The 24,783-nt window shown below is 42.6% G+C and overlaps 1 protein-coding gene across 4 annotated transcripts in view; it reads left to right on the top strand.

Annotated features, from left to right (window-relative positions):
• The window catches only part of PHACTR2 (phosphatase and actin regulator 2), a 161,000-nt gene that overhangs the window by 41,955 nt on the left and 94,262 nt on the right, over positions 1–24,783 (top strand). For 3 of the 4 annotated variants that reach the window (XM_034765498.1, XM_034765496.1, XM_034765499.1), the window contains exon 1: positions 1,561–1,824. The exons of the other annotated variant lie outside the window; for it this stretch is intronic. In XM_034765498.1, coding sequence (XP_034621389.1) covers positions 1,782–1,824 — 43 coding nt within the window. In that variant the 5' untranslated portion in view covers positions 1,561–1,781. Of the gene's footprint in view, positions 1–1,560; positions 1,825–24,783 lie in introns of those variants that run through there. 4 annotated transcript variants of the gene reach the window in all.

Raw genomic sequence — 24,783 nt, 5'->3', positions numbered from 1 at the left:
AAAGTAATTCACTTCATTCAAGTACTGAAGTGCAATTTAAAAATACTATTTCTTTTGTTTATCATTTTACAGTGCATATATTTGTAATCAAAATAATATAAAGTGAGCACTGTGCACTTTGTATTCTGTGTTGTAATTGAAGTCAATATATTTGAAAATGTAGAAAAACATCCAAAAATATGTAATTTCATTTGGGATTCTGTTGTTTAACAGTGTGATTAAAACTGCTATTAATTGTGATTTAATTTTTAAATCGTGATTAATTTTTTGAGTTAATCATGTGATTTAACTGTGATTAATCGATAGCCCTAATATATTGCCGTTTGGGACTCTCCTCTGCCCACATTGAAAGTAATCAGGACATGATCACTAGTCTCAGGCAATCACCATCTTCCAATCCAGTGATTAGTTCATCTTTATTCATCTTAATTCATGAATACAGCTTTGTCCTAATCACTCCAGATATTGCCAAAACTCTCCCCCATAGCCACACCACATATGCAGAATCTGAAGTACACAGAGCCTTTTTCTTTTTTTTTAGGAATATAGTGTATGTGGGTGGGAAATCATGGAAAAACTGCCAAAAACATCCAGCTATGGTGAAATTAGCGACTCTCAATAATCCTGATCCTACAAGATGCAGCACAAGGGTAGTCCCTTATACCAGCATAGAGTACTGTGGAAATCAGTGGGGTTCTGCATGGATCCAGGAGTCCTCCTATATGGAGCATCTTGTGGGGTCAGGGTCAGTTATTTTAGTCTCCATTTTTTTAACATACTAGGTAAGTTCAGGACATCCAGTACACCTCTACCCCGATATAACGTGACCCGATATAACACAAATTTGGATATAACGTGGTAAAGCAGTGCTCCGGCGGGGGTGGGGGGGCTGCGCACTCCGGTGGATCAAAGCAAGTTTGATGTAATGTGGTTTCACCTATAACGCGGTAAGATTTTTTTGGTTCCCGAGGACAGCATTATATTGGGGTAGAGGTGTATTTAACTTTGATGTCTTTTACAACTAAAATATGGGTATGTTTTGGGCTGTGGGGAAATGGTTGGTAATGTATTTGGGCTTCTAGTGTCATCAGGAGGTTCTACTAATTAAACTTTATTTTTCTGAATGTATCTTTAGTTAAGATTTTTAAAAAATAAAATAAAACCCTTCCTAAGACCCTACCCATTTAGAAAGTACAGGGAGCCCTGAGGAGAAGTGTAATGCCTCTCTGTGTGTGTACTTGTGCTGTGATTGCTATTCCATCCTATAACTAGCACCACCAGAACACAGAGAACTCAATCCTTTGAGGTGGGGGAGATAAAGAGGGGGGATAAAACCACTAAAGAAAACCAGACCTTGTTAAATTTAAGTACCATGTCTAAGTACTTTACCCGTTCTCCTTCAAGCCCTATAGGATCATTTAACATTGACCCCTTTATGTTAGAGGAGAGTAGCTTAAAACTACAAACTGTTCCTGTGATGGTCTCTGTGTGGCTGTACCAGCATGGGACTCCCTCCCCGTGACCTTTGACCCCCCATAATCTGCATAGAGGAATGACAGGCATTCAGTTGAGCAGGAACAGTCGTGAGCTGGGCTGCAGCCGGAGGAGGTGGACTTACAAACCAGCCTGCGAGAGGCAGAAGTTCCAGTCGGGTAGTAAAACAGCAAGCCCAGGGAAAAGGTGAAATGAACCCTTGGAAATGTCTGTGGCAGAGAATACATGACCAAAGGACCAAGAGAGCTGCATGATTGTTGGACACCGGCCCTCTTAAAGGTTAAGAAATGGGCCAGACCTCAGTCTCCTCTCTGTCTGAGCAAGCCAGCGGTGAGTAGCCCTGTAAAGCAACAAGCGAGCAAGCCATTCCGCCGGACTCCCCACGGGGGGTGTTGGGTGCGCTCTAGAACTGCTATTTTCTCAGTTGAAGAAAAGTCAAATTGCAGTGAGTGAAACAAGCTGCAGCGTGTCTAATTCCCTTAGATGGACGGAACAGCAGCGCTGCACCAAATTCTTTGTCAAGAAAAAGTAGAATGCCTTTGGGGTTGCATGCAGCAGAGTTTATCTTAAAGGCACAGGGCACTCTTTTCCTAAACGCATGCCTTAGTTTGGCATTATTTGAATACCCCTTTACTGATTTAACCTTGGTTAGATCTGGAACTACCCTTTTTGAAAATAAAAAGTTAACTTGATCATCATATATATCTATAGCTCAGGGAATCACACATTCCTTACTGTTACTTTTTTTTCTTTTAAGCAGAAACTGTTTGTCTAAGATGCAAGAAAAGAGTGCTTTTGTTCTGCTTTGAAACATACAGAAAAGAACAGTATGCAATGGAGTTCTGCTGTCTACAGCGCTTCTTAACGCCTATTCTAAATGTATTAGCTTTGGTTTGATGCATATATTTCCTTCTGTTTCCCCCCCCCCCCCCACGCTCTGCTTCCACCGAATACAAACACTGTCTAGCCATACCAAAGGTTTTTAATTCTGCACTAATATATATTCTCTTTACTCATCATTCATTTGAATTTTTTAAAAAGCCATCAAGAAGGCACAACTTTCATGTAACCAAAGTGTTTCCCTGAAAACATTAAAAGGCTCTCTCTGAGTTGCAATGCACTGTTTCTTTCCTCTCCCCCGCTCCGCCCCTGCAATTTTTTTTTTTTTTTTAATTAAAAAAAGAAAGGAAGGAAGGGGACCTCTGGCACTTATCCCAGCAGTATGGATAGAACCCACCCATCTGTTTGCTCTTGGCTCTCTGACATTTTGTGTGTAAGCTGACTATTAAAAGAAATAACATTAGTGGAATTTTTTTTTTAAATTTTGGTTGTTTCCAAATTAACTTTTTGAAGAATAATATTATATATTTGATATTTTGGGGCAGAAGCATGTTGATATAACCTGGTGTGTTTTAGTTACTGAACAAAAGATCATCTAACCCCAACAATAATAAAAGACGGTAATGTAGAATCTAAATTAATACCAGCAAGGTTTGAAATTTCCAGTAAAAGAAAAAGCTCTGAGCACAGTGAAATTTTAACACCTCTTACTCTTCTCATCGTTTAACATAAGCAAACAAACATAAACTGTGGTGAGGCTGACCACTCTGTATACTTTGCATTTATTTCCAAGTGTGTTTAGTGATAAAGATATGGAAACCTTTTGCAAATCAAGAGACTATACATCAAACTCTCTTTTCCCTTCTTTACTGTCAGTTTATTCATGGTGCTGTGGGGTAGAAGAGAACACTTTCCAGAAAACCTCCATATTTTCATTAAAAGTATATCATGTTGCAGATGGTACAGTTTTTTTCAGTTCCCACCATGCATGAGCCTAGTAAAATTATTGGTGTAAGAAAACTTTGATTATTCCTTCTCTTGACCCACTTCATCTTCTATGACGATATGTTAGAGAAATTTTTTAGCCATATTTTTAAGGGTTTCACCCAACAGCGAACACATTAGAATTTCATCAAGATAGCTGTTAGGAAACAAATTTAAGAAAATGGAAGCCTTAGGTACAGTTTTTGTTAACTTTTTGAACACATTTTTGTAAAGGAAGTTTATGTGTAAATGTGTTTTGGGTGTGGTTAGGTGACGGAGTTTGTATATCTTGAAACATGTTACTTGTGTCTGTATTCTCCCGGGTGCACACTAATGAAGAATAATTGTACTGGTTTTATAACTAATTTTAAAAAATCTCAGAATCCTCTTTTAATTGAAAACAGCATTTTCACTTCAGAGTAACAGTAGAAAACCAGCTGGACAATGTACTTTTTGATGGTACTTTGTGGTGCTGCAAATGCGTTATGATAATTGTGAAAATTTTAACTGACAAGCATACTATCCTTATGATTTTTGAGTTAGAGGTAGCTTTGTCTGAATACTCTAGTAATACATCATTGATGCAGCTTTCAGAAAGTTTCACAAAACTGCAGTAAGCTTCTGAAAATGTCTGGGAAGTATATTCTCAGCAAGAAACCCTTGAGATAAATATGTGGGTGGGTAGGTCCTATAGAGTCTGGTTTTTCTATTTAGTCTATTTTACAGGTCTGGTTTGGATGCTTAAAAGGTCATAAGCTTTGGGGGCCAAATCCTGTTCCACTGAAGTCAATGAAATGACTTCCTCTTGACTCCAATGGAGCTGGGTTGCCCCCTCATGAATAGACAGTCCAAAAATCTTCATTCAGTTTGGCATACCAGCCAGCTACAAGCTGTATAAACCATTGACAGTTGCTAGAGATTAGAGAGTTAAAGGAGAGCTTTACTGTTTATACACAGGGCTGCAAATCTTTTTTAAGCTAAGGAATCAATAGGGCATTCAGACCCTTAGCCAACCAAGCAAAAGCAACTGTGAAAGAGCATACCCTGGCCTGGGGCTGCAATGAGGGTTGCCAAGCCTCCAGGATCATCCTGGAGTCTCCAGGAATTAAAGATTACTCTTTAATTAAACATTATGTCATGTGATGAAACCTCCAGGAATACATCCAACCAAAATTGGCAACCCTAGCTCTAACCTCTTTCTCATCCAAGCTAACATTTAGGATCTGATTGTGCAGTATGATTTCCTAGTGCAGACTGTTGTGCCTGTGTGGAGTTAAGGGTACCAGAGATCTGAACTACAGGATCACATTTCAGAATTGAGGCCTTAGATTTGCTCAAGAAGCAGAAATTTGTTCAGTACAGAAAAAAATTAAAATGAAGGTTCCAGAGGGTTCTTGCCCAGAAAATGAGAAGTATCAGTTGTAATGTCCTACTTTATTTATTTATTTATTTTATTTTAAATCAAAAGTTTTTTTTTTTAAGGGGTGGGGAGAGGACCCTGAAAAGTAAGTTTGTTTGGTATTTATCTGGAAATGTGTGTTTAAAATGAATAGACCCAAGAAAGGAGGGCCCCAAATAAATTTTGAGTGTTTCCCATGAGTGTCTTGCAAGATCAGGGTCTAAACCTAAAACCAGAGATAGCATCAATTCTGCAACAGGTTGCCCTTTCCCGTCTGCACTTCCATGTCTCCCATCCATAACCATATCTCCCAAACCTCCATCATCCTATACAGCGATGTTCCCTAGCACCTTACATTCTCTAGACATTGTCAGCGAGAGAGAAAACTATTTTGGACATCAAACTTGCTACAAAAATAAAATCACTTGTTGTGGCCCAAACTCAGCAAAGTACTTAATGGGACTTATGCACATGTTTAAGGTGACACACCTTTATTTATTTATTTTCTTAAACCACTCACTATTTTTTCTTTGCGTAAATATATCTTCCCTCCTTAGTGTCTCTTTCCCTCTGGTTAGCTTATTTCTTTTACTCTTTCTTCTCATTAAGGGCCTATTTCTGCTCTCATTGATTCTGTTGACACACATTGCCTTCACTGGTGTTAGTTCAGGTTTACACTGGCGTAAAAGAGAGGAGGATCAGATCTGGAATCTGTTCTTTCCCCTAACCCAGAGGCAGTCAAACTGCAGTCTGCAGACCATTGGCAGAGCAGTTGCTGGCTGTCTTTAGAGAGCTGGCTGGTCACATGGAGCTGGCTTCTCCACCTTTGCTCCAGCTGCTCAAACACATTTAAAAGGTTTTTCTAAAGTTCTTCTTTCATGTAGGCCCTTGCTCTAGCTGCAGCGAGGATGCTCTGTAAATGTCAATGGTAGAAAAAGTGGGCAGTGCAGTTGTAAAAGGCGAGGGGGACAGTGGGTCCAGTAGACAACCTCTGTGTTGAAACGTGGCCCACACTGTAAACAAAGTTTGAGAACATCCTGCCTTAGTTCCTCTTCCTTCCTCCTCTCTGATCTTTGCCCAGGCCTGACAGGACTTGCCAAATCAGCGCTCTGTTCCCATTCACTGAGTGGCATTCAGGGACTTAGCTTTGCACTCAAGAACTGATCAGTACAACTATCACTTCTGCTTTCTGCCCAGCAGATCAGTGGCTTTCAAGAAGGGAGAAGAGCTGCTGAGCACGGATGGGAAGCAGCTTTTATAAGTAGTTCTTGTATTGCTTTGTGCCAGCCCATGAGGCTGGAGATGTCTCAAATGGAAGAGTGGGAGTCACACTGGGAATGTAGCACTCAAAAGCCCTTATCCTGGAGCTGAAAAACTATAGCCCATTGGATCCTGCTATTTGTTGAGCTTGGCATTCTGTGCAGGCATTATCACGGGTCAAAAGTTAACTTGTTTCTCAGCCTGCTTATTTTTATCTCTCTTGGGGCTAGGGGCTTCCTGTTAGTTGACACAGCAGTCACATCTTTTCCTATGGCTGGCCAGAGAACTTGCAGCTTGTTTTGACCAGGCAGCAGCAATTTTTTTTCAGAATGCATTGGAAAAGATGGTCTTTGTTTCTGCGAAAGAACAAAGCTAGGTATCAATAAGCAACCCAATTAGATATTGAGTGTCTCCTGAAATCTGTGTAGTGTAGACAAAGCCTATGAAGCAGGGCTGAAACCTGGCTACTGGTGTGCCATGGCTTTAACCATGTCATAGCTTTGGAAATTTTACCCTACATCTCATTTTTTTTAGTATCTCCAAAATGCATATAAAAAGCTAAGGACACATTAGATGTTCATACTTTTTAAGGCCAGAAGGGACTACTAGATCATAACCTGGTCTTCTAAATAACACCCAGTTACCCCTACACGTGGCAGTGACCTACGTAATTTTTGAAAACGAGACTTAGGAATCTAAGTCAGGTGTGTTTGAAAATTTTTCCCATAATATTTTATATTGCAGTGTTCTGGTACTGCAGTCCATTGAGTACAGACATACATTCTGGAAATGTCTGTGCATATTTTGTTCAGAATGTTTGATTCTCCTTGGGGGGGCGGGGCGGGGCGGTGTGTGTGTTTGTTTGGGTTTGTCTTTTGCTTTGACCTTAGAATTTGTGAGGACATTTAAAGCTCATGAAAGTAAAGGACTCAGTGCTGATTTTGAGCCAGAGGGATTGCAAGCACGCACATCACAAGGTTTCTCCCATTAACTCTCCCAATGTATCCAAGCCCCAAGCCTCAACAAGCTTGCAGTTCCACTCTGTAGCTCTTGCACACACAGCCTGCTAACTGTGAAGGATTTTGTGTTAATTTTGGGGTATAGACAAATGGGAATTAGAATGTGACCACAAAATTCATTTTCCTTTGCCAACTAAGTTGAGATTTCAACCCAAGTCTTCAGAAGTGAAAGTCACTGCTTCTCTTCAGTTTTGAACCTTGGCGCACACATCTGGTTTTTTACCTGAAAGAAAGATGCTATCTGCCTTGCTGTTTAAGAAAAACTGCACTTCTGAAACATTCTTTTCATTCAACTTTCTTTTCAGCCATAAATAAACCGGATTGGACTTCAAGTACAGTAAACAACTTTTCCATTTTTTTCATTCTTATGTCTGGAGTCACAAAAGAGGTGCAGCATAAGAGTACAACTAGGAAGGCTAATAGTTTTGTTGTAAATATGAACAATAGCCGCCGCTATGCTGACTTGAACCAAGTTTTAAACAACATAGGATCGGTAGGATTTTATCTTAATTTTTTTCCCCAGAGGACCAAACAATGGGAAATTTAGGATTGTGCCCTCATAATACTGAGGTTATGGGTACATGATGGACTGTGCCTGTGTTGGCATAGCTATGTTGGCAGAGCCCCTTAGTGTAGCCTAAGAGTACATTGACGGAAGGAATTTTTCTGCCAGTATAAAAACACTACCTCCCAAAAAGACACGAGCTGTACTGACAGAAACAACCCTCTGTCAGCATAGCTGTGTCTACACTGGGTTTTTTGTTGGCATAACTGTGTCAGTCAGGAGTGTGTTTTCTTCACACCCCAAACAGACACATCTATGCTAGGATAAATTTTAAGCATAGACCAAGCCTGAGAATTGGAACTCTATCCTTTTTTGTCTCTTGCACTGTACCCTTATGTAATTATGGATAGGGCCCTACCAAATTCAGGACCATTTTGGTTAATTTCACGGTCGTAGGATTTTAAAAATTGTAAATTTCATGGTTTCAGCTATTTAAAAATGAAATTTCATGGTGTTGTAATTGTAGGGGCCCTGACCCACAAAGAAGTTGTGGCGGGGTCACAAGGTTATTGTAGAGGGGTTGTGGCACTGCTACCCTTACTTCTGCATTGTTGCTGGCGGCAACACTGCCTTCAGAGGTGGGCAGCTGGAGAACAGAGGCTGCTAGTTGGGAGCCCAGCTCTGAAGGTGGAACTGATGCCAGCAGCAGCACAGAAGTAAGGATGGCATGGTAGGATATTGTCACCCTTACTTCTGCGCTGCTGCCTGCAGACCTGGGCCCTCAGTCAGAAGCTGCCACTCTCCGGCTGCCCAGCTCTGCAGGCAGCGGCGCAAAAGTAAGGGTGGCATGGCATAGTATTGCCACCCTTACTTCTGCACTGCTGCTGGCAAGATGCTGCCTTCAGAGCTGGGCACCCAGCCAACAGCCACTGCTATCCGGCCACCCAGATCTGAAGACAGCACAGAAGTAAGGGTGGCAATACCGTGACCCTTGTAAAATAACCTTGTGACCCCCATGCAAATCTCTTTTGGGTCAGGACCCCCAATTTGGGAAACCCTAGTCTCTCCCATGAAATATATATAGTATAAGGTAAAAGCACACAAGGCCAGATTTCACAGAGGAGACCAGATGTCATGGTCCAAGACGTGTTTTTCATGGACGTAAATTTAGTAGGGCCCTAATTCTGGAGGAATGTATATCTAAAATGTAAGGAGACTACTGTTCTCAATTTTTACAGAATTTTAGCTTCCTTAGTAACATCAGTGAGAAAGTGATCAATTCTGATTATCTGGAGCTTTTGCCTATATGTGGATCTTGGTCTGAACAGGTTTGTTTGAGGTCTGAACCCCTTGTGTTCATATGTTTATTAATCTTGATTTATAAGGACCTAAATTTTAAAAAATTTACTACAATATTGGGTACCCAACTTGGCACTGATTTTTCTGAGATTTTGAGCAGCCACAACTCCAGCTGACATCAGTGGGAGCTGCAGGTGCTCAGACCCACTGAAGGATCAGTACCTTTGTGTGTCAAATTGGGAAGCCAAAATTAAATACCCACTTTGGAAAACTTAGGTCTCAGTGCCCAAAGCTTTTTGCTGCCAGTCGAGACTAAAGTGTGAACAAATGGACTTGGGGCCTGTGCAAAAAGGGAAGCAGAAATATTGCTGGGAGAAATTGCAGTAATTTCCATACATACCATCCTCTCCCTGAGCAAAACACTGCACAAGATGCCACAGCAGTTAATGTTGATTGGCCCTGAATGAACTCCTCTGCTGCAGCAATTACTCATTACAGATGAGGTTGCAGTGTTAAGCTGCAGAGGAAAGTAGGGGTTCTCTCTGTCAAGCCGTGGAGGAATAACCACTCCACAGGAATGGCCAATGTATTTGTGACAAATGTAGGCTTAATGCCCTGCAAATCTCAACCCTAGTGTTCCCACCTTCTTTCACTTTGAGGCAGCTCTTAAGATGAGCTTGAATCCTTTCCATTTTGCTACTTAAGTATTCTGTACCATATTTACATTTCACTTTAGAAAAAAATGTTTTCATTACTTCAGTCCTTTCAGGCATGTGTTTCCGACCACTGCCTTCAACTGTATGTTGAGTCTGATAAATTCGTACCGTGATATTTGGTAATCCCTAACCACTAATCAGCTGTTTGCAGCATTAATCAGCAGCTTCCTGATTTACTACAGTTAGAAAGAGAAAAGACCACCTAGTAAATTCAATACTGGCAAGGCTGAAAAATAAGATGAGCTGTCTAGTTTTCTATAGAACTGCATTATCAAATGACCTTCCAGACGTTTCTATCAAGTCCAAACCCCTACAAGTTCTCAACTCCGTGCACATACCCCTCTTTTCAGTATCTCATGATAGATGATTCTACTCCATAGCCCACATCTCTCTCCAGTCACCGTTCTTCCTTTCTAGACACAGTTCTGTAACTTTTGCATTGCTGAATAAACATTAATAGAGATCAAATAATAATACCTGACTCTTATATGGCATTTTTCATCAGTAGATCTCAAAGCATTTTAGAAATGAGGTATCATCATCTCCATTTTATAGATGGGGAAACTGAGTCACAGAGCGGCAAAGTGAGTTGCCCAAGATTACCCAGCAGGCAAGTGGCAGAGCCAGGAATAGAACCCAGAACACCTGAGTCCCTCTCCTGTGTTCATTAGGCCACACTATCTCTATTGGCCCTCATCTCTTCCCTTCTAACTTTTTAGAATAACCATTATCATCAGTCATAATCCAGCATCTAAAAACATATCTCTGATCTTTAGGATCTCCCCTGAGAGCTAATAAAATAGGATTATTTGGGACCAGGCTGGGGACTGAGTTCCAAAGCTGAGGGGCCCTCAAGGATAATAACCTGCTAGCTGCCTGCATTCTCTTGTACAAATGGGGCTCCAGATCATGTACATTTGCTGACTGCAGCTGTGGCAATATGGCATGGGGAGAGAAGGGGATTTTCATTTAAGTCATGTCAGGCCATTTAGAGAGAGATAAATTAAAAAAAAATCAGAGAACCTAGAGTAGGAGAGTGAGGAAAACCTGATAAAATTAAAACAAACCTTCTCCCCAAACCAAACACACACTGGGGTTTTTTTTTCCTGGAAAACAAAAACACAAGCAAACAAAAAACCATTCACAGGTTTTTCATAGTCCTACCCTCAAGTGAGTCTCACAATCCTCCAGGCAAGTGTTTGTTGTCACATCTACTGCAGGGTAAGACAGCTGAGTCCAAACAGTACATGCTCTTCCTATACCACTATCCTAAATCTAGAATTATTCTCAGGCTCTGGAAGGCGATAAGTAACATGGGCAGGATATACCAATGCTGCAGCAGGACTGGTAGTAAGAACTAGACATGCAGGGGTGTAAGGGTGAACATCAGGTTGATTGCAGGGCATGAAAATGACCTGCAAGTGTTTCCTCGCCTCCTCCAACCTCTGACGGGATTACATAGATTGCAGCAATGGTTCTTTGTGTTACCTGAAACAATTCAACCTTCCCCATTCACAGTCAAACCATACAACTCTTTAGGAGTCCCAACCCATACTGGCAATAGGGGGTTACACTGTCACATGGAGACTGTTTTCCAGGACACTTACTATATTGTGAGTGGTTACCTGAGGCTTGAATGGCTTACAGGCCTTATGCAAGCTCTCTGCATAGGAATGAATTTCACCCAATTAACATAGCTTTCAATCCATAGGCCACTTGGGAACAAGAAAGTCAAAGATGACAGACTCGATCACTTTAATGTTTTTTCTCTGCTTAGAACAGCTATGATGGACAATTGTTAGTGTTGGAGGATTTGAAAGAAGCAGGCCCCCAGACATCCCAGTCATAGTGCGGCAGGGCAGAGTGTTAGACTGCATAAAGAATAAAATGAGAGAAAAACATTCAAAAAATGGTGAAGATCTGTGTATATTGTATTGGCAAGGGATTGGTTAATTGTGGACTGGCTAAAAATATTTTCTATTATTTGACAAGTGAAGCAGCTCTGTAAGGTAAGATAAAGCTGTTTGTGAGTGACATCCTTATAATACTATTCATTGTTATATCAAAAGATGTAGACTAGAGCCCTGCAGCGGGACTGGGATCCCGCAGGACCTGCTGCCATAACAGCAAGAGTGGGTAACATACTTTGTTGCAGGTGGGATTGGGTGAGTAAAAAGCCCAGACTGCAATAATTTGCAGGAAAATACTAAATCTTTTTTTAATGAAGGTTTTCATGCTTAAATTTAAGCGAGAGATATCAAATCTTTTTCTATTATAACAGGAATTAAAGTATTTTACATGGTTTAAGGAAGATTTGTTTTATTCTTTTAGTGATAAAAATTGTCTGAATTCCATTTATATATATGTAATATATTAACTGATCGTTGTTTTTGTTTGTTTTTAGTAACAGTCTGTCTCTCTTGTGGGATTTGCGGGATCTAAGGTTTTTGCAGGTGGGAGCGGGATAAAAATGCAAGAATCAATGCGGGAGCAGGTGGGAGCGGGAGTAGGTATTGCGGGGTGAGATGGGAGCGAGATTTAAAAAATAGTGCTGCAGAGGGCTCTAATGTAGACCGTAAACATTGTTTTGTTTCCCCATGATTGCCACTTCACCTGTTTATGAATCTGAGCAGTGTTATTGAGTGGAATCGGGGGTATGGTACAGCTGTCCTAACACTTGAAACTGTGCTGAGAAGGCGAACTGTACACTGTAAGATCAACTTTCATCCCTCACAAAGAACATCAATTGTACTGATGCTGAGAGATGTTCACTGTGGCCAACAGGCCAAACAGCAGCAGCAAAACTAATTGAGTAGAGGAAATCTCCCTATTTGTATATTATTAAATCATTTTTGTATTTTCTGTGTCTGAATGGGCTGGGGCTTTGGTTTCAGGGTCATGCCTAATCAAGATCCAAGAGCATTGCAGGTGCGCTTGATATTGATATTGAGAAGGTTTGGGGTTTTAACAGCACTTGTGCAAAGAATTAACATCACACAGTTTGTAAATATAAACAAATTACAATGAACATCATTTTTCACAAAATATGCACAGGCTCTGCTAAGTATTTGTTTAGGATAAATAAATAATTTCAACAGCTAGAATGATTGTTCTATTCTGTGACAGACAATGAAATTCGATATTTTCACCATGACCAATCCATTACATTTTCAGCTTAAGCCACGATTTGCCTGGGGTGATAGCTAGAGGCAGACAGGGGCACTTTTGAAGTCCTAAGGTTTCTTATTAAATGGCTGTAGCTTTGGCTGAGACCTGAACACAATCTACTGATTTTTTTCCCTTGTAAGTATTCTCATACTTCTTATCAAACTGTCTGTACTGGGCTATCTTGATTATCACTTCAAACATTTTTTTTTCTCTTACTTAATTGGCCTCTCAGAGTTGGTAAGACAACTCCCACCTGTTCATGCTGTCTGTATGTGTGTATATATATCTCCTCAATATATGTTCCACTCTATATGCATCTGAAGAAGTAGGCTGTAGCCCATGAAAGCTTATGCTCTAATAAATTTGTTAGTCTCTAAGGTGCCACAAGTACTCCGGTTCTTTTTGATTTTTTTCAATGACTCTTGACTGGGGTCAACCTCCATGGACAATGTGCCTGGGGTTTGTTACCCAGAACTTTAATGCTGCCATCTGATATATTGTAAATGTTACAGTTCAACCATTTGTGTTTTTGTTGATGAAGAAATAAGGCATCTCCCCTTTCTCCTTTGCCCATCCATCACCAAGGATGGCCAAAGCTGAACAATATAGAGCCAAATTGTTGTTTGATAAAAATGTTGAGAGCCATGACCAAAGTAAGAGGGCACTTGTCATGAGGGAAGTGGGTTGGGTGTGCACGAGATTTCACAGTGGGGCCAATTCTCATGGGTGTGTGGTTTAAAAAAAAAAAAAACAGCTGGATTGGAGTCTCCTCCTTCACAACTCCATCTAAATTCAGTGTAGCCCACTTAATTCTTTTAAACTGACCCGCCATCTGTTTAAATTATAAATTATATATCCCGACTCTGTGGCAGGGCAATATGATCATCCCCAGTGACCTGTTGCACAATCTTATGCCTATTGGAATCTGGGGTGCACTGAATCATCACAGTTCAGTGGAGACCATGCTGGGGCCCTATGTACATGCATCTGTGCTCCCAAATCAAACTTTGCAGGTACAATAGAGAGTAAGAGACTAGGAGACACATTGGATGCTCTTCCCAAAACCTAAGTTCTCCCATGAGCCACCAATTAAGCATCCCTGTATTTCCCATACATGCATTCTTATGTGACTTTTGGTTTCCTTAGCTCTATCATCTAATGAATCCTTACAGGTTTGTAAGTTGTAGCTAACCTCATAAGGGAAATTCAGAGGCCAGACCACTGCCAAATCAGTAAGTACTCTACTCATTCATTGTCCTGTGGTGCATGGACAGCTCATGTGCTGTGTTAAAATATGTTTCCTGTCTTTTGGCTAGGGACAGTAGTGACTGCATCATTTTTGTTATTTCTGACCCGAATACCAGCCCTTCCTGCAGCATAATGTATGCAAAGCATTAAAGTCATAACAAGCAACTAGCCCAGTATGAAACCTAATCTTCTATGTGTTTTGGTTTTGTTAGGTGAGGGAACGAACTTCGTGGTAATCTTGCATCTGAAGAAGTGAGGTTTTTACCCACGAAAGCTTATGCCCAAATAAATCTGTTAGTCTTTAAGGTGCCACCAGACTCCTTGTTGTTTTTGTAGATACAGACTAACACTATCGTTCCTGATACTTGGAACGAACACAATGACACTTTTCAGCACATGTTTATTAAACACATCTATTCAGTGAGACACGGTAAAGTAATTTAGCTCATGTAACCACTGAAAGTTTTTCTAATCTGGTGGGAAGTGATTTCTGGATTCTAGCTGTCTTTACTGGGAAAAAAATAACCCAAAACATTTCATTGCCAAGAAATTATATATGTTGTGACAGACCCAGACCAGTAGGGTACAGGAGTCTGGTAGAGGGCAAATATACTGGTCACTGGATGAGTAGTTTTCTGTTCCCTGAGTGACCAGAGCAGGGGCTTCACTAGAGTAAGGAACCTGCTAGAACCAGTTAAGGCAGGCAGGCTAATTAGGACACCTGGAGCCAATTAAGAAGAAGCTGCTAGAATCAATTAAGGCAGGCTAATCAGGGCACCTGGGTTTTAAAAGAAGCTCACTTCAGTTTGTGGTGCAAGTGTGAGGAGCTGGGAGCAAGAGGCATAAGGAGCTGAGAGTGAGAGGGTATGCTGCTGGAGGACTGAGGAGCACAAGCATTATCAGACACCAGGAGGAAGGTCCTGTGGTGAGAATAAGGAAGGTGTTTGGAGGAGGCCATGGGGAAGTAGCCCAGGGAGTTGTAGCTGTCATGCAGCTGTTACAGGAGGCACTATAGACAGCTGCAGTCCGTGGGGCCCTGGGCTGGAACCCGGAGTAGAGGGCGGGCCCGGGTTCCCTCAAACCTCCCAATTGACCTGGACTGTGGGTTCTTCCAGAGGGGAAGGTCTCTGGGCTGTTCCCCAACCCACATGGTGAATCTCTGAGGCAAGAAAATCCGCCAATAAGCGCAGGACCCACCAAGATAGAGGAGGAACTTTGTCACAATGTGTTATAATTTATTTCATTGCTAATAGTTCTAGGTCATGCATTTTTGTTCCTGTAAATGTATTCAATGTGTCTGAAGATTACTGGATGATTCTTGAAATTTTATTAATTTATTACACATTTGAGCGGAGGAAAGTGTTGGTTCTTCTTCGAGTGCTTGCTCATGTCCATTCCATATTAGGTGTGTGTGCTTGCCACATGCACCGGTGCCGGAAGTTTTTCCCTCAGCAGTATCTGTAGGGGACCGGCTCTGGCGCCTTCTGGAGTGGCGCCCTCATGGCGTGGTATAAGAGGTGCCACTGGCTCTCCCCACCCTCAGTTCCTTCTTGCCGCCAGTGATGGTGCTGGAACATCTGCTGCTTCAGCTAGTATTGATTTCTTCTCTGTTCTTGCGAACTTTGAAATCCTGTAAAATAGCTATAAGTAGTTAGTAGTTTTCTTAGTTACCCATAGTAGTAATTCTCAAACTCTCCGTTAGTCCCAAACGGGACCCAGCTGGGGTTCGGGGCATGCCCCGGTCCCCATGCTTTAAGCCCTGCGATCGCTGCAAACGGCCTATGCCCGTCAGTGATCCACATACCAGCTGCCTAAGGTGCTTAGCCAAAGGGCACATAAGTGACAAGTGCCGTATCTGCAAGTCCTTCAAACCTAGGATGAAGAAGAAGCGCGATATCTAAGAGCACTCCTAATGGAGTTAGCACTCACTCTGGCACCGGAGCAGTGCTCCAACTCTGCACCGAGCACCGTGGCCTCTGTGTGCACTGCTCCCTGGGCGCCATCCACAAGCCAGCACCAGTCTCCCTCCATGGCTCCAGTCAAGAAGCTGAAAAAGACTGTGAGGGGAAGATCTCCTACCTCCCGTAGGGAAAAGCGAGGGCAGTGGGAGAGCCAAGACCCGTGTAGGGCAATTCAACATTCCCCTTGGGAAGTTGGGCCCCAGCTCAAGTCAAGCGGTGCAGCCCATCCCATGCCTTGCCTGCAACTCCAGCTTCAGGTGCCATTGACACCCAAAGTCCTTCAAGCAGCTCAGGAGATCCTGATGCTTCCTGTGCCACCCTCAACGGCTCCTGCGGTACCCTGCTCTTGGGGAAAACCCGTGTTGGGACCTATGTGTGTGTCCCCGCCTTAGCAGTACCGTTCCCCAGCGAGAGGGAGGTCCCACCAGCGTTTGCCTACCCGCAGCCGTGATGCTTCAGGACAGGAGAGGCAGGCTCAGCAGAGCCTTCTTCAGTCCTCGCACCAGGGGCATCGATCGAGGGACTCGAGGCAGGTACCTTGTACCTCGCCGGTAGATTGGCGCAGACCCTCTGAGGCATGCACCACCTGGCAAGAACTCGGGGACCAGCCCCAACCATCTTCAAGGGCCCGGGACTGATCCCGGGACTGATCGGGCACCAGAGAACACCGATCACCGGGCTCTCATTGCCCGTCTCCAAAAGGAAGGTCGCCCTACTCAGGACGATACTCCTGGCAACCGGCTCATAGTAGCTCCCAGTCCCGCTCAACTTCCCGGTACTGGTCGAGTAGCGTAAGGCGTGGATCGCTGGGTATCCAACACAGATCCGCCGAATGCCGTTGGTGGCATGGCCCTGCTCCAGCTCCTACATGCTCCAATGGCCCACTCCAGTGCTCCATTGGGAGCTTCAGGGACGGTGCCTGCAGATGGGGCAGCGCCTGGTCGCGCCTCTGCGCAGGAGCTGGAGAAGGGACATGCCACTGCTTCTGGGAGCCGCTTGAGGTAAGTGCCATTTGTAGCCTGCACCCTTGAGCCTCTCCCCACGCCCCAACGCCCTGCCCCAGCTCTGATCCCCCTCCCGCTCTCCAAGCCCCTCACCCTGCCCCAGTGCAGAGCACCCACCTGCACTCCAAACCTCTCACTTCCAGCCCCACCCCAGAGCCCGAACCCCCTCCCGCACCCCAACCCCAATTTTGTGAGCATTCATGGCCTGCCATACAATTTCTGTTCCCCGATGTGGCCCAGGGCCAAAAAGTTTGCCCACCCCTACACTAAGCAAAAATAAATTAATTAAGCTCAGGAATTTTTGTCCCCCTTCCTCTCAGCTACCCTCCCCCATTCTGTCCACCAGGGCTAAAAAATTTTTATTAGGGCTGTCGATTAATCACAGTTAACTCATGTGATTAACTCAAAAAAATTAATCGTGATTAAAAATATTAATTGCACTGTTAAACAATAGAATGCCAATTGAAGTTTAATAAATATTTGTGGATGTTTTTCTACATTTTCAAATATATTGATTTCAATTACAACACAGAATACAAAGTGTACACTGCTCACTCTATATTATTGTTTTTTTTACAAATATTTGCACTGTAAAAATGATAAACACAGGAAATAGTATTTTTCAATTCACCTCATACTAGTACCATAGCGCAATCTCTTTGTTGTGAAAGTGCAATTTACAAATGTAGGGTGGTTTTTTTGTTACATAACTTCACTCAAAAACAAAACAATGTAAAACTTTAGAACCTACAAGTCTATTCAGTCCTACTACTCGTTCAGACAAACAAGTTTGTTTACATTTACTTTCAGGTGACATTGTGAATAAGAAGCGGGCAGCATTATCTCCTGCAAATGTAAACAAACTTGTTTGAGCAATTGGCTGAACAAGAAATAGGACTGAGTGGACTTGTAGGCTCTAAAGTTTTACATTGTTTTATTTTTGAATGCAGTTATATTTTGTACATAATTCTACATTTGTAAGTTCAATTTTCATGGATAAAGAGATTGCACTACAATACTTGTATTAGGTGAATTAAAAATACTGTTTCTTTTGTATTTTACGATGCAAATATTTGTAATCAAAAATAAATATAAAGTGAACACTGTACACTTTGTGTTCTGTGTTATAATTGAAATTGATATATTTGAAAATGTAGAAAACATCCAAAACTATTTAAATAAATGGTATTCCATTATTGTTTAACAGTACGATTAATCGTGATTACTTTTTTTTATAGCTTGACAGCCCTATTTTGTATATTAAACTTCTCTCTCTTCTGGCCTCTCCACCCCCATAGAGCATTCAAAGCATGCACAGCCATACAGGAAAAACATTGTAAAAACCAGCCTCAGAAAACTGCAAATGAGAACAAATAGAGGTGGTTGAATGAGGCCTGGGGTAGCCCGTAAATTAAACTCTTACTCTGAACAGGCACTGAGTTAATTTTCAGATGGGAAAGCTACCGAAGACTCTTACTGCCTGCAGTCATAGGTGCTGGAACTAGGAGTGCTGGGGATGCTGCTGCACCCCCTGGCTTGAAGTGGTTTCCATCACATACAAGGTTTACAGTTTGGTTGAATAGGCTCTTGGCACCCCCTCTATACAAATTGTTCCAGTGCCCCTGCCTGCAGTCCAGCTGATAACTTAATTAGGCAGCAGCCATCCCCCGAAGGGAGAGCTGCTACTGTTTAGCATAATTGGTAACCTATTTCTTCACCCTAAAGGGGTGTTTCAGGGGATATAAAACCAGCAACAGGGAATGTTCCAAGCCTTAGGGGACTCTTCCTCTCCGCAGACAATGACTAGAGAGGTGTCTGACAGACAGGGTAGGTTACTTTAGCCTTGTCCATCTCTTGTGAGGATTGATACCTCTGGGCATAGAATTCTCATCACAGTCCTCCCAATTGCATTTTCCCCTGTCCTTTTTATATTGCAAGCCCCACACTTGGAGGAACAGAAAGCAAGAGAGGAAATTTAGTTAGTGGCTTCTAAAACAAAACAAAACAAAACCACCAGACAAACTTAATTCAATATTGCACAAAAATACCAGCATGTGTAGAACATTTTTATTGGCTTAGGCAGTTATTTGTCAGCACAGATGTCAGCAAGGGGAAAATCTGCAAATCTAGATAGGCCAATGGGGGCTGCGGGAAGTGGCGGCCAGTACGTCCCTGCGCTTCCCGCAGCCCCAATTGACCTAGAACGGCAAACCGCGGTCAGTGGGAGCTGCAATCAGCCAAACCTGCAGATGCTGCAGGTAAACAAACCGTCCCAGCCCACCAGTGAATTTTCCTGACAGGCCACATGCCAAAGGTTGCCGTTCCCTGTGCTAGAATCTACTGACGTATGGGTCTTATGAAAACGATATGCTATTTCTCAAAGTACTCCCTTACCTATATATATATATATAGGTAATTTTTTTTTTTTAAAGGTAGAATTCTGCTAGCAACAACTGTATTTAAACATTGTAGAGTGAAAAGTTGTGCTTCCAACTGGACAGAACCTTAATATGTACAGTCACTAGTCATCTGTCTGCCAAAATTAAGCTCCAGGAAAGGGACTGGGATATAGAATAACTGGATTTTATTTCACTCTCTGTTATGGACCCTCTCAGACCATAGGAGAGAGTCCAATTGCTCAGTAAGTCTGTATTCTGAAATTATGTACTTTCTCCAGTCGGTTAAAAGCTCTTGCTTCTTCAAGGTACTTCAGTGTAGTAATAATACTGTGCAAACATACCGGTATGAATATCTGGAAACCCTTCACAAAGTGGGTCAGTGTTGTCTTCAGTTTTACATATAAAGAAACAGATAGATGGCAACACTTAAAAGGACTTGCCCAAGGTCACACAGTGAGCCACGGGCAAAATGACGATTAAACACAAATCTCCTGGGCCATAGTCCAGTGGATTAACCACTGGACTATTCAAACTGCACCTTGTTATGGAAGTACTATACATGTTGTGGACTTGAAAGAAAACTAAGGCCTTCAGAGATAAGGGCCAGAAAATGAGGATGAGTCAGATGTTGTATCTGGTCACAGGAAGTGACTTAGCTTTCTTTTGATATCATTCTGAGATAGTTCACTATAGTTAGAATGTAACGTTATGCTTGCCAAAACAAACAAACAAACAATTTTTTTAAATGGAGTATTTTAAATCAGATTATATTACAATCATTTGAACTGTGTACAGGAGGCAAACAGATGTTTGTATTCTGAAACCTGAACTGTTTCAAATATAAATCCATATTTGGATCTTTATATATAGTATGTGCCAAGTCTTATTCATAATCCTATATATCCTTGTAAAAGTATTTCTTGGAGGGTAAGGCCCTTCTTTAAAGCCAGTTTGTAGGATATGGAGTTCACAGCAACTAGTGTAACGAAGTTCTCATCTAAACAGTCCTTATGTTAAATTTGTTTTTCTGTACCCTACTGCTTCCCCAGGAAGCCAGCATTCTGCTAATGCGTGTCACAGATGGGAAAAGGAAACTGCACAGTTGTTTCTGTAACCACTGAAGTGGAGATTTAGATTTGTTTAAGAGCCTTCATTGAGTGAGTCATAGCTATTGACTTGTATCATTTGTATAGGTTTCTCTCTTTCCAGATACAGTATTTACCAATTTTTGAAAATATTAGAATATTGATCATGAAACTTACAGGTTTAGTAAATAAAACCCTACTACCGTTATCTTCCTGTAAATGCTAAAGTATTTAATGTGCTTTTTTTAAACTGGTATAAGAAAACATGAGTGTTTGTTTTTAATTTTCCTGTTTTATAAACCTCCCTTTTAGTACAATGATGCCTTAAAAGTTACAAATAAAACAAAATTAAGTTTCGTGCAGTTTTTTGGTTTTACAAAAAGTAAAGGAGAAAAGAAAGTTGAATATTGGTCTGTTTGTCTCAGCCTAAATGTAGGTTAGAGAGGGACACTAATGGTAGTGATGGAGCTGATTAAGGAGTGAAAAGTTTGGATTGTGAACTTCAGCACCTGTGTGTTGGGGATTTTCTTCTCCCTCAACTATACTGAATACAAAGAGTATGGGACAAATTCTGCCTATTGAGTTCAGTAAAGTTCCAAAAGATTAGATTTATTTGTGGGGGGGAAAGGGGGAGAAATCATTCATTTTTAAAAATGCATTTGTGTTTATTTTCAGAATTCCACATTTGAACTAGTTTTGGTGTTGGTCAAAAAACAGAATAAAAATTCCCAAAATGTAACTGAAAATTTTCCCTTTTATATTTTGAAATTTGACCAACTGAATACAGGAGTAACTGAAAGCAGAGCCTGGCTCCAGTGTCTGGCATTAATTGTAATTGAGTGGATTGTACATGTGTACCACTGTACTGTCCTACCTACATATTAGCTGATGACTATTGATTGAGTGCAGAGGATACTACTATTCAATGCTGTACAGAACTTGTAAGGGAAAATCAGTCACTGCTCAAAAGAGTTTGTTGTTGGTAGATTTTTAATTACAATGTGATGTATTGAAACTGGATAAAAATTACAAGAAATCCCTTAAATTATAAAAGGTTTCCTAGTCCTGCTTCCAGGGCTAGGGGGCTCTGAGAGAAACCATGTGACCTGAGTCATCTTGGATGACTGAAAAGAGCCAGACTGGGGCAAGGTGGGTCGTGTTGTGCATCTCTGCCTTAGGTAAGCAGCCTGGTGTGGGTGGGTGGCCTGGTCTACACTTAATTTAGCTACATCGCTCAGGGATGTGAAAAATTCTGCAACATATGAAGTGTAGTTAGGTTGAGCTAACACCAGTGTAGGTGTGGCTAGTTTGATGGAAGACTACTTCCACCAACCTAGCTACCGCCTCTTGGAGAAGTGGATTAACTACATTGACAGAAAAATCCCTTCCGTGGATATGGAAGCATCTATAATGCAGCACATCTGCAGTGCAGTCGCTGTAACAGCTGTAGTGTAGACTTGCCCTTAGAGTTCTAGGTTCTGAGAAATAAAGTAGTGTCGCATTAAAACTTCCCAGAAAGCATAGTTATGTTTTTCTTCCATTTCTCTGTACGTGTGCCATGAAAATAACAACCAGTTCAGATACAAATAACTGTGATTAGGAGATGGAACCACCATGTAGTGAAGCAGAAATACATTAATAAAATAAGCACTTCTGTAAGAGGTGGACTAACACTGATCGGTTATACTGTAGAACAGGGGTCGGCAACCTCTGCCACGCGGCTCACCAGGGCAAGCACCCTGGCGAGCCGGGCCAGTTTGTTTACCTGCCGCGTCGGCAGGTTTGGCCGATCGCGGCTCCCAGTGGCTGCGGTTCGCCAATGGGGGCGGCGAGAAGCAGTGCGGGCGAGGGGTGTGCTGGCGGAGGCTCCCACCACCCCGTTGGCCTGGGACGGCGAACTGCGGCCAGTGGGAGCCACGATCGGCCAAACCTGCCGACATGGCAGGTAAACAAACTGTCCCGGCCCACCAGTGTGCTTACCCTGGCGAGCCGCGTGCCAGAGGTTGCCGACCCCTACTGTAGAAGATTGTGGACCAATTCAAGTGTTTGGGTCCTTTCTCTCTTTACTATCTTGATCTACAATACATGTTTTAATAATAGTGCAGCTTATGGAGATTCTCCTTAGCCCAAGGAACATGTGGAGCCAGAAGATCTTCAGTTCTTGTCCTGCTGACAACTGCAATATCTTTGTGGCCACACCGGTGATGACTCGGCTAATAACTGTGAAGTCTTATTTGGCCATGGAAATATTGCTACATGTCTGGAATACTGTGAACCCCAAGCATTCAAAAATTATGAGTCATGCCCCCCAAATCATGAGATTTTAAGGTATAAAGTTTGAAGCTTTTTTTCTGTTGCCTCCTGCTTTTTGAACCTTTAGGAATCACATTTTCCAGCTTTTCTTCACAGCCATGAGGGCTACAAATGTTTGTTTTTTAAATGAAAACTGAGATTCTCACATAATAGCATGACTTCAGGAGCTGAAACAACACCTAGTATCCTGAAACTCACAATAACTTTTCAAGAGATGGCACCACTGAGACTATGCTGTTTAGTTTTATTTTACTAGCTGCGTGAGTCCATGTCTCAGGCTTGGTCTACACTGCAAAATTAGGTCAACGTAAGCCACCTTGCATCAACCTAGTTGTGCATATGTCTGCACCTGAAATTTATTTCTCACCGATGTAAGCTCTCCATTATGCTAACATAGTAACCCCACCTCCTTGAGTGGCACTGAGCCAAAGTTGATGTGTGGCAGTCAATGCAGAGCAAGTGTAGACACTGTGTTACCTATGTCAACCCTAACAGTCCTCTAGCAGCTGTCCCACAATGCTCAACACTGACCGCTCTGGTCACAATTGTGAACTCCACTGCCCCGGGGTCATGGAGACCAGAAGTCCCTCTTCCCTGTGAATTTTTGAAATGCCTTTTCCTGATTGTCCATCTTGGCGAGCACACCTATCAGATCTTCATTGGTGTGGGCAACTGCTCAGCTGACCACGCTGGCTACATGCTCCAGACGTGCTCCAGCCTGAAATAGACAGGAGATACTGGAGCTCCTGGCCAGGGGAGAGGAGAGGCTGTTCAAGCACAGCTACTGACCAGTCGTAGAAACATGGACATGAAACTTCACCGCACACTCACCCCTGCCCCACCATGAATTGCCAAAACTTCCCAAAAGACAGTGCCCTGGATGGTGTGAGTTGCACACTGGGATACCTCCCCATGATGCACCGCACTGTGCATCAACACAAGCATTCCTGCCTAGTATGCGCAGCACCAACGCAAGGAGCCAAGTATGCATGCACATAAACGACATATAAACTGTGGCAGCTTTGTGCCATTGTAATTTGCATTGGCAAAGTTTGTAGCATAGACATACTGTCAGATGGGATTGTACCAGAGGTGAAAGTAAGCCGGTCCGGTATGGCGTACCGGTAAGAAAGTGCTGACCATACCGACTGGGCCACTGATGAGGCAGAGGAGCAAAAGGGGCAGCTGCCCCAGGGCTCTGGCAGTGATTTAAAGGGCCCAGGGCTCCTGGCTGCTGCTTCTGCCACCGTGCCTGCGGCCAGAGCCCCGGGCAGCATTGAAGGGCTGGCTGGGGGATTTTGGCCTGAGGTCCTGCCCCTTCTGGGGGCTCAGAGCTGCCCACCCCCTGAATCTTGCCCAGGACCACGACCACCCTGCGTACCGGTAAGTTACTTTCACCCCTGGATTGTACTCAGGCGACTAGCCTGTCCCACCACCCTTGCTGCTGCGGCTACACTGCTATTTTTAGCACTACCATGTCTACCCAAGCTAGATATTACACCTTCTACCTCCAGTATAAGACATAACCTTTAGTTCAAAACAAAACAAAACAACTTCTATCTTACTGTACTGTGGCCTCTGGCTGTCCAGGTCACTAACCTTTTTACACTGAAATATCTTAATTCAAGAAAGCACTGCTCTGGAAAGAATGAAATATAATTAAACAATGCTACCCTTTTGTCCTTTCTGCCATAACAAAATGGATTGTTGCATTACATTGCCATCAGGTTAGAAACTGTTTGCTCCCCGTGGTGGTGTTTGCAGGGTTCTGTGTGGGTACGGCAGGATTTTGTGCGTGGTGAATGGGTGGTATAGAATGGCACACTGCAGTCTTTGGGGGCAGCTCATGGGGTGAAAATTGCCATAATTTCCTTGTGTTTGTCACTCATTAGGGATGGAATGAAATGAAGCCTGAGTGCAGCATTTTAAAATGCAGAATGTGTGTTGAGCAATGTGTGCAAGAATGGGAGGGAAGTTTGAGAAATTATAAACATTTTCCAAGCTACAAAAGCAGTGACTTCGCCTTCCTCAGTCCTTTGCATTTTAAAAATGTCACCAACCACTCCTTAAAGCACTGGAAAGAAGCAGT

The sequence above is a fragment of the Trachemys scripta genome, chromosome 3, assembly GCF_013100865.1.
Source record: "Trachemys scripta elegans isolate TJP31775 chromosome 3, CAS_Tse_1.0, whole genome shotgun sequence".
Classification (NCBI taxonomy): domain Eukaryota; kingdom Metazoa; phylum Chordata; order Testudines; family Emydidae; genus Trachemys; species Trachemys scripta.
This window is presented reverse-complemented; position numbering and strand designations above follow the sequence as displayed.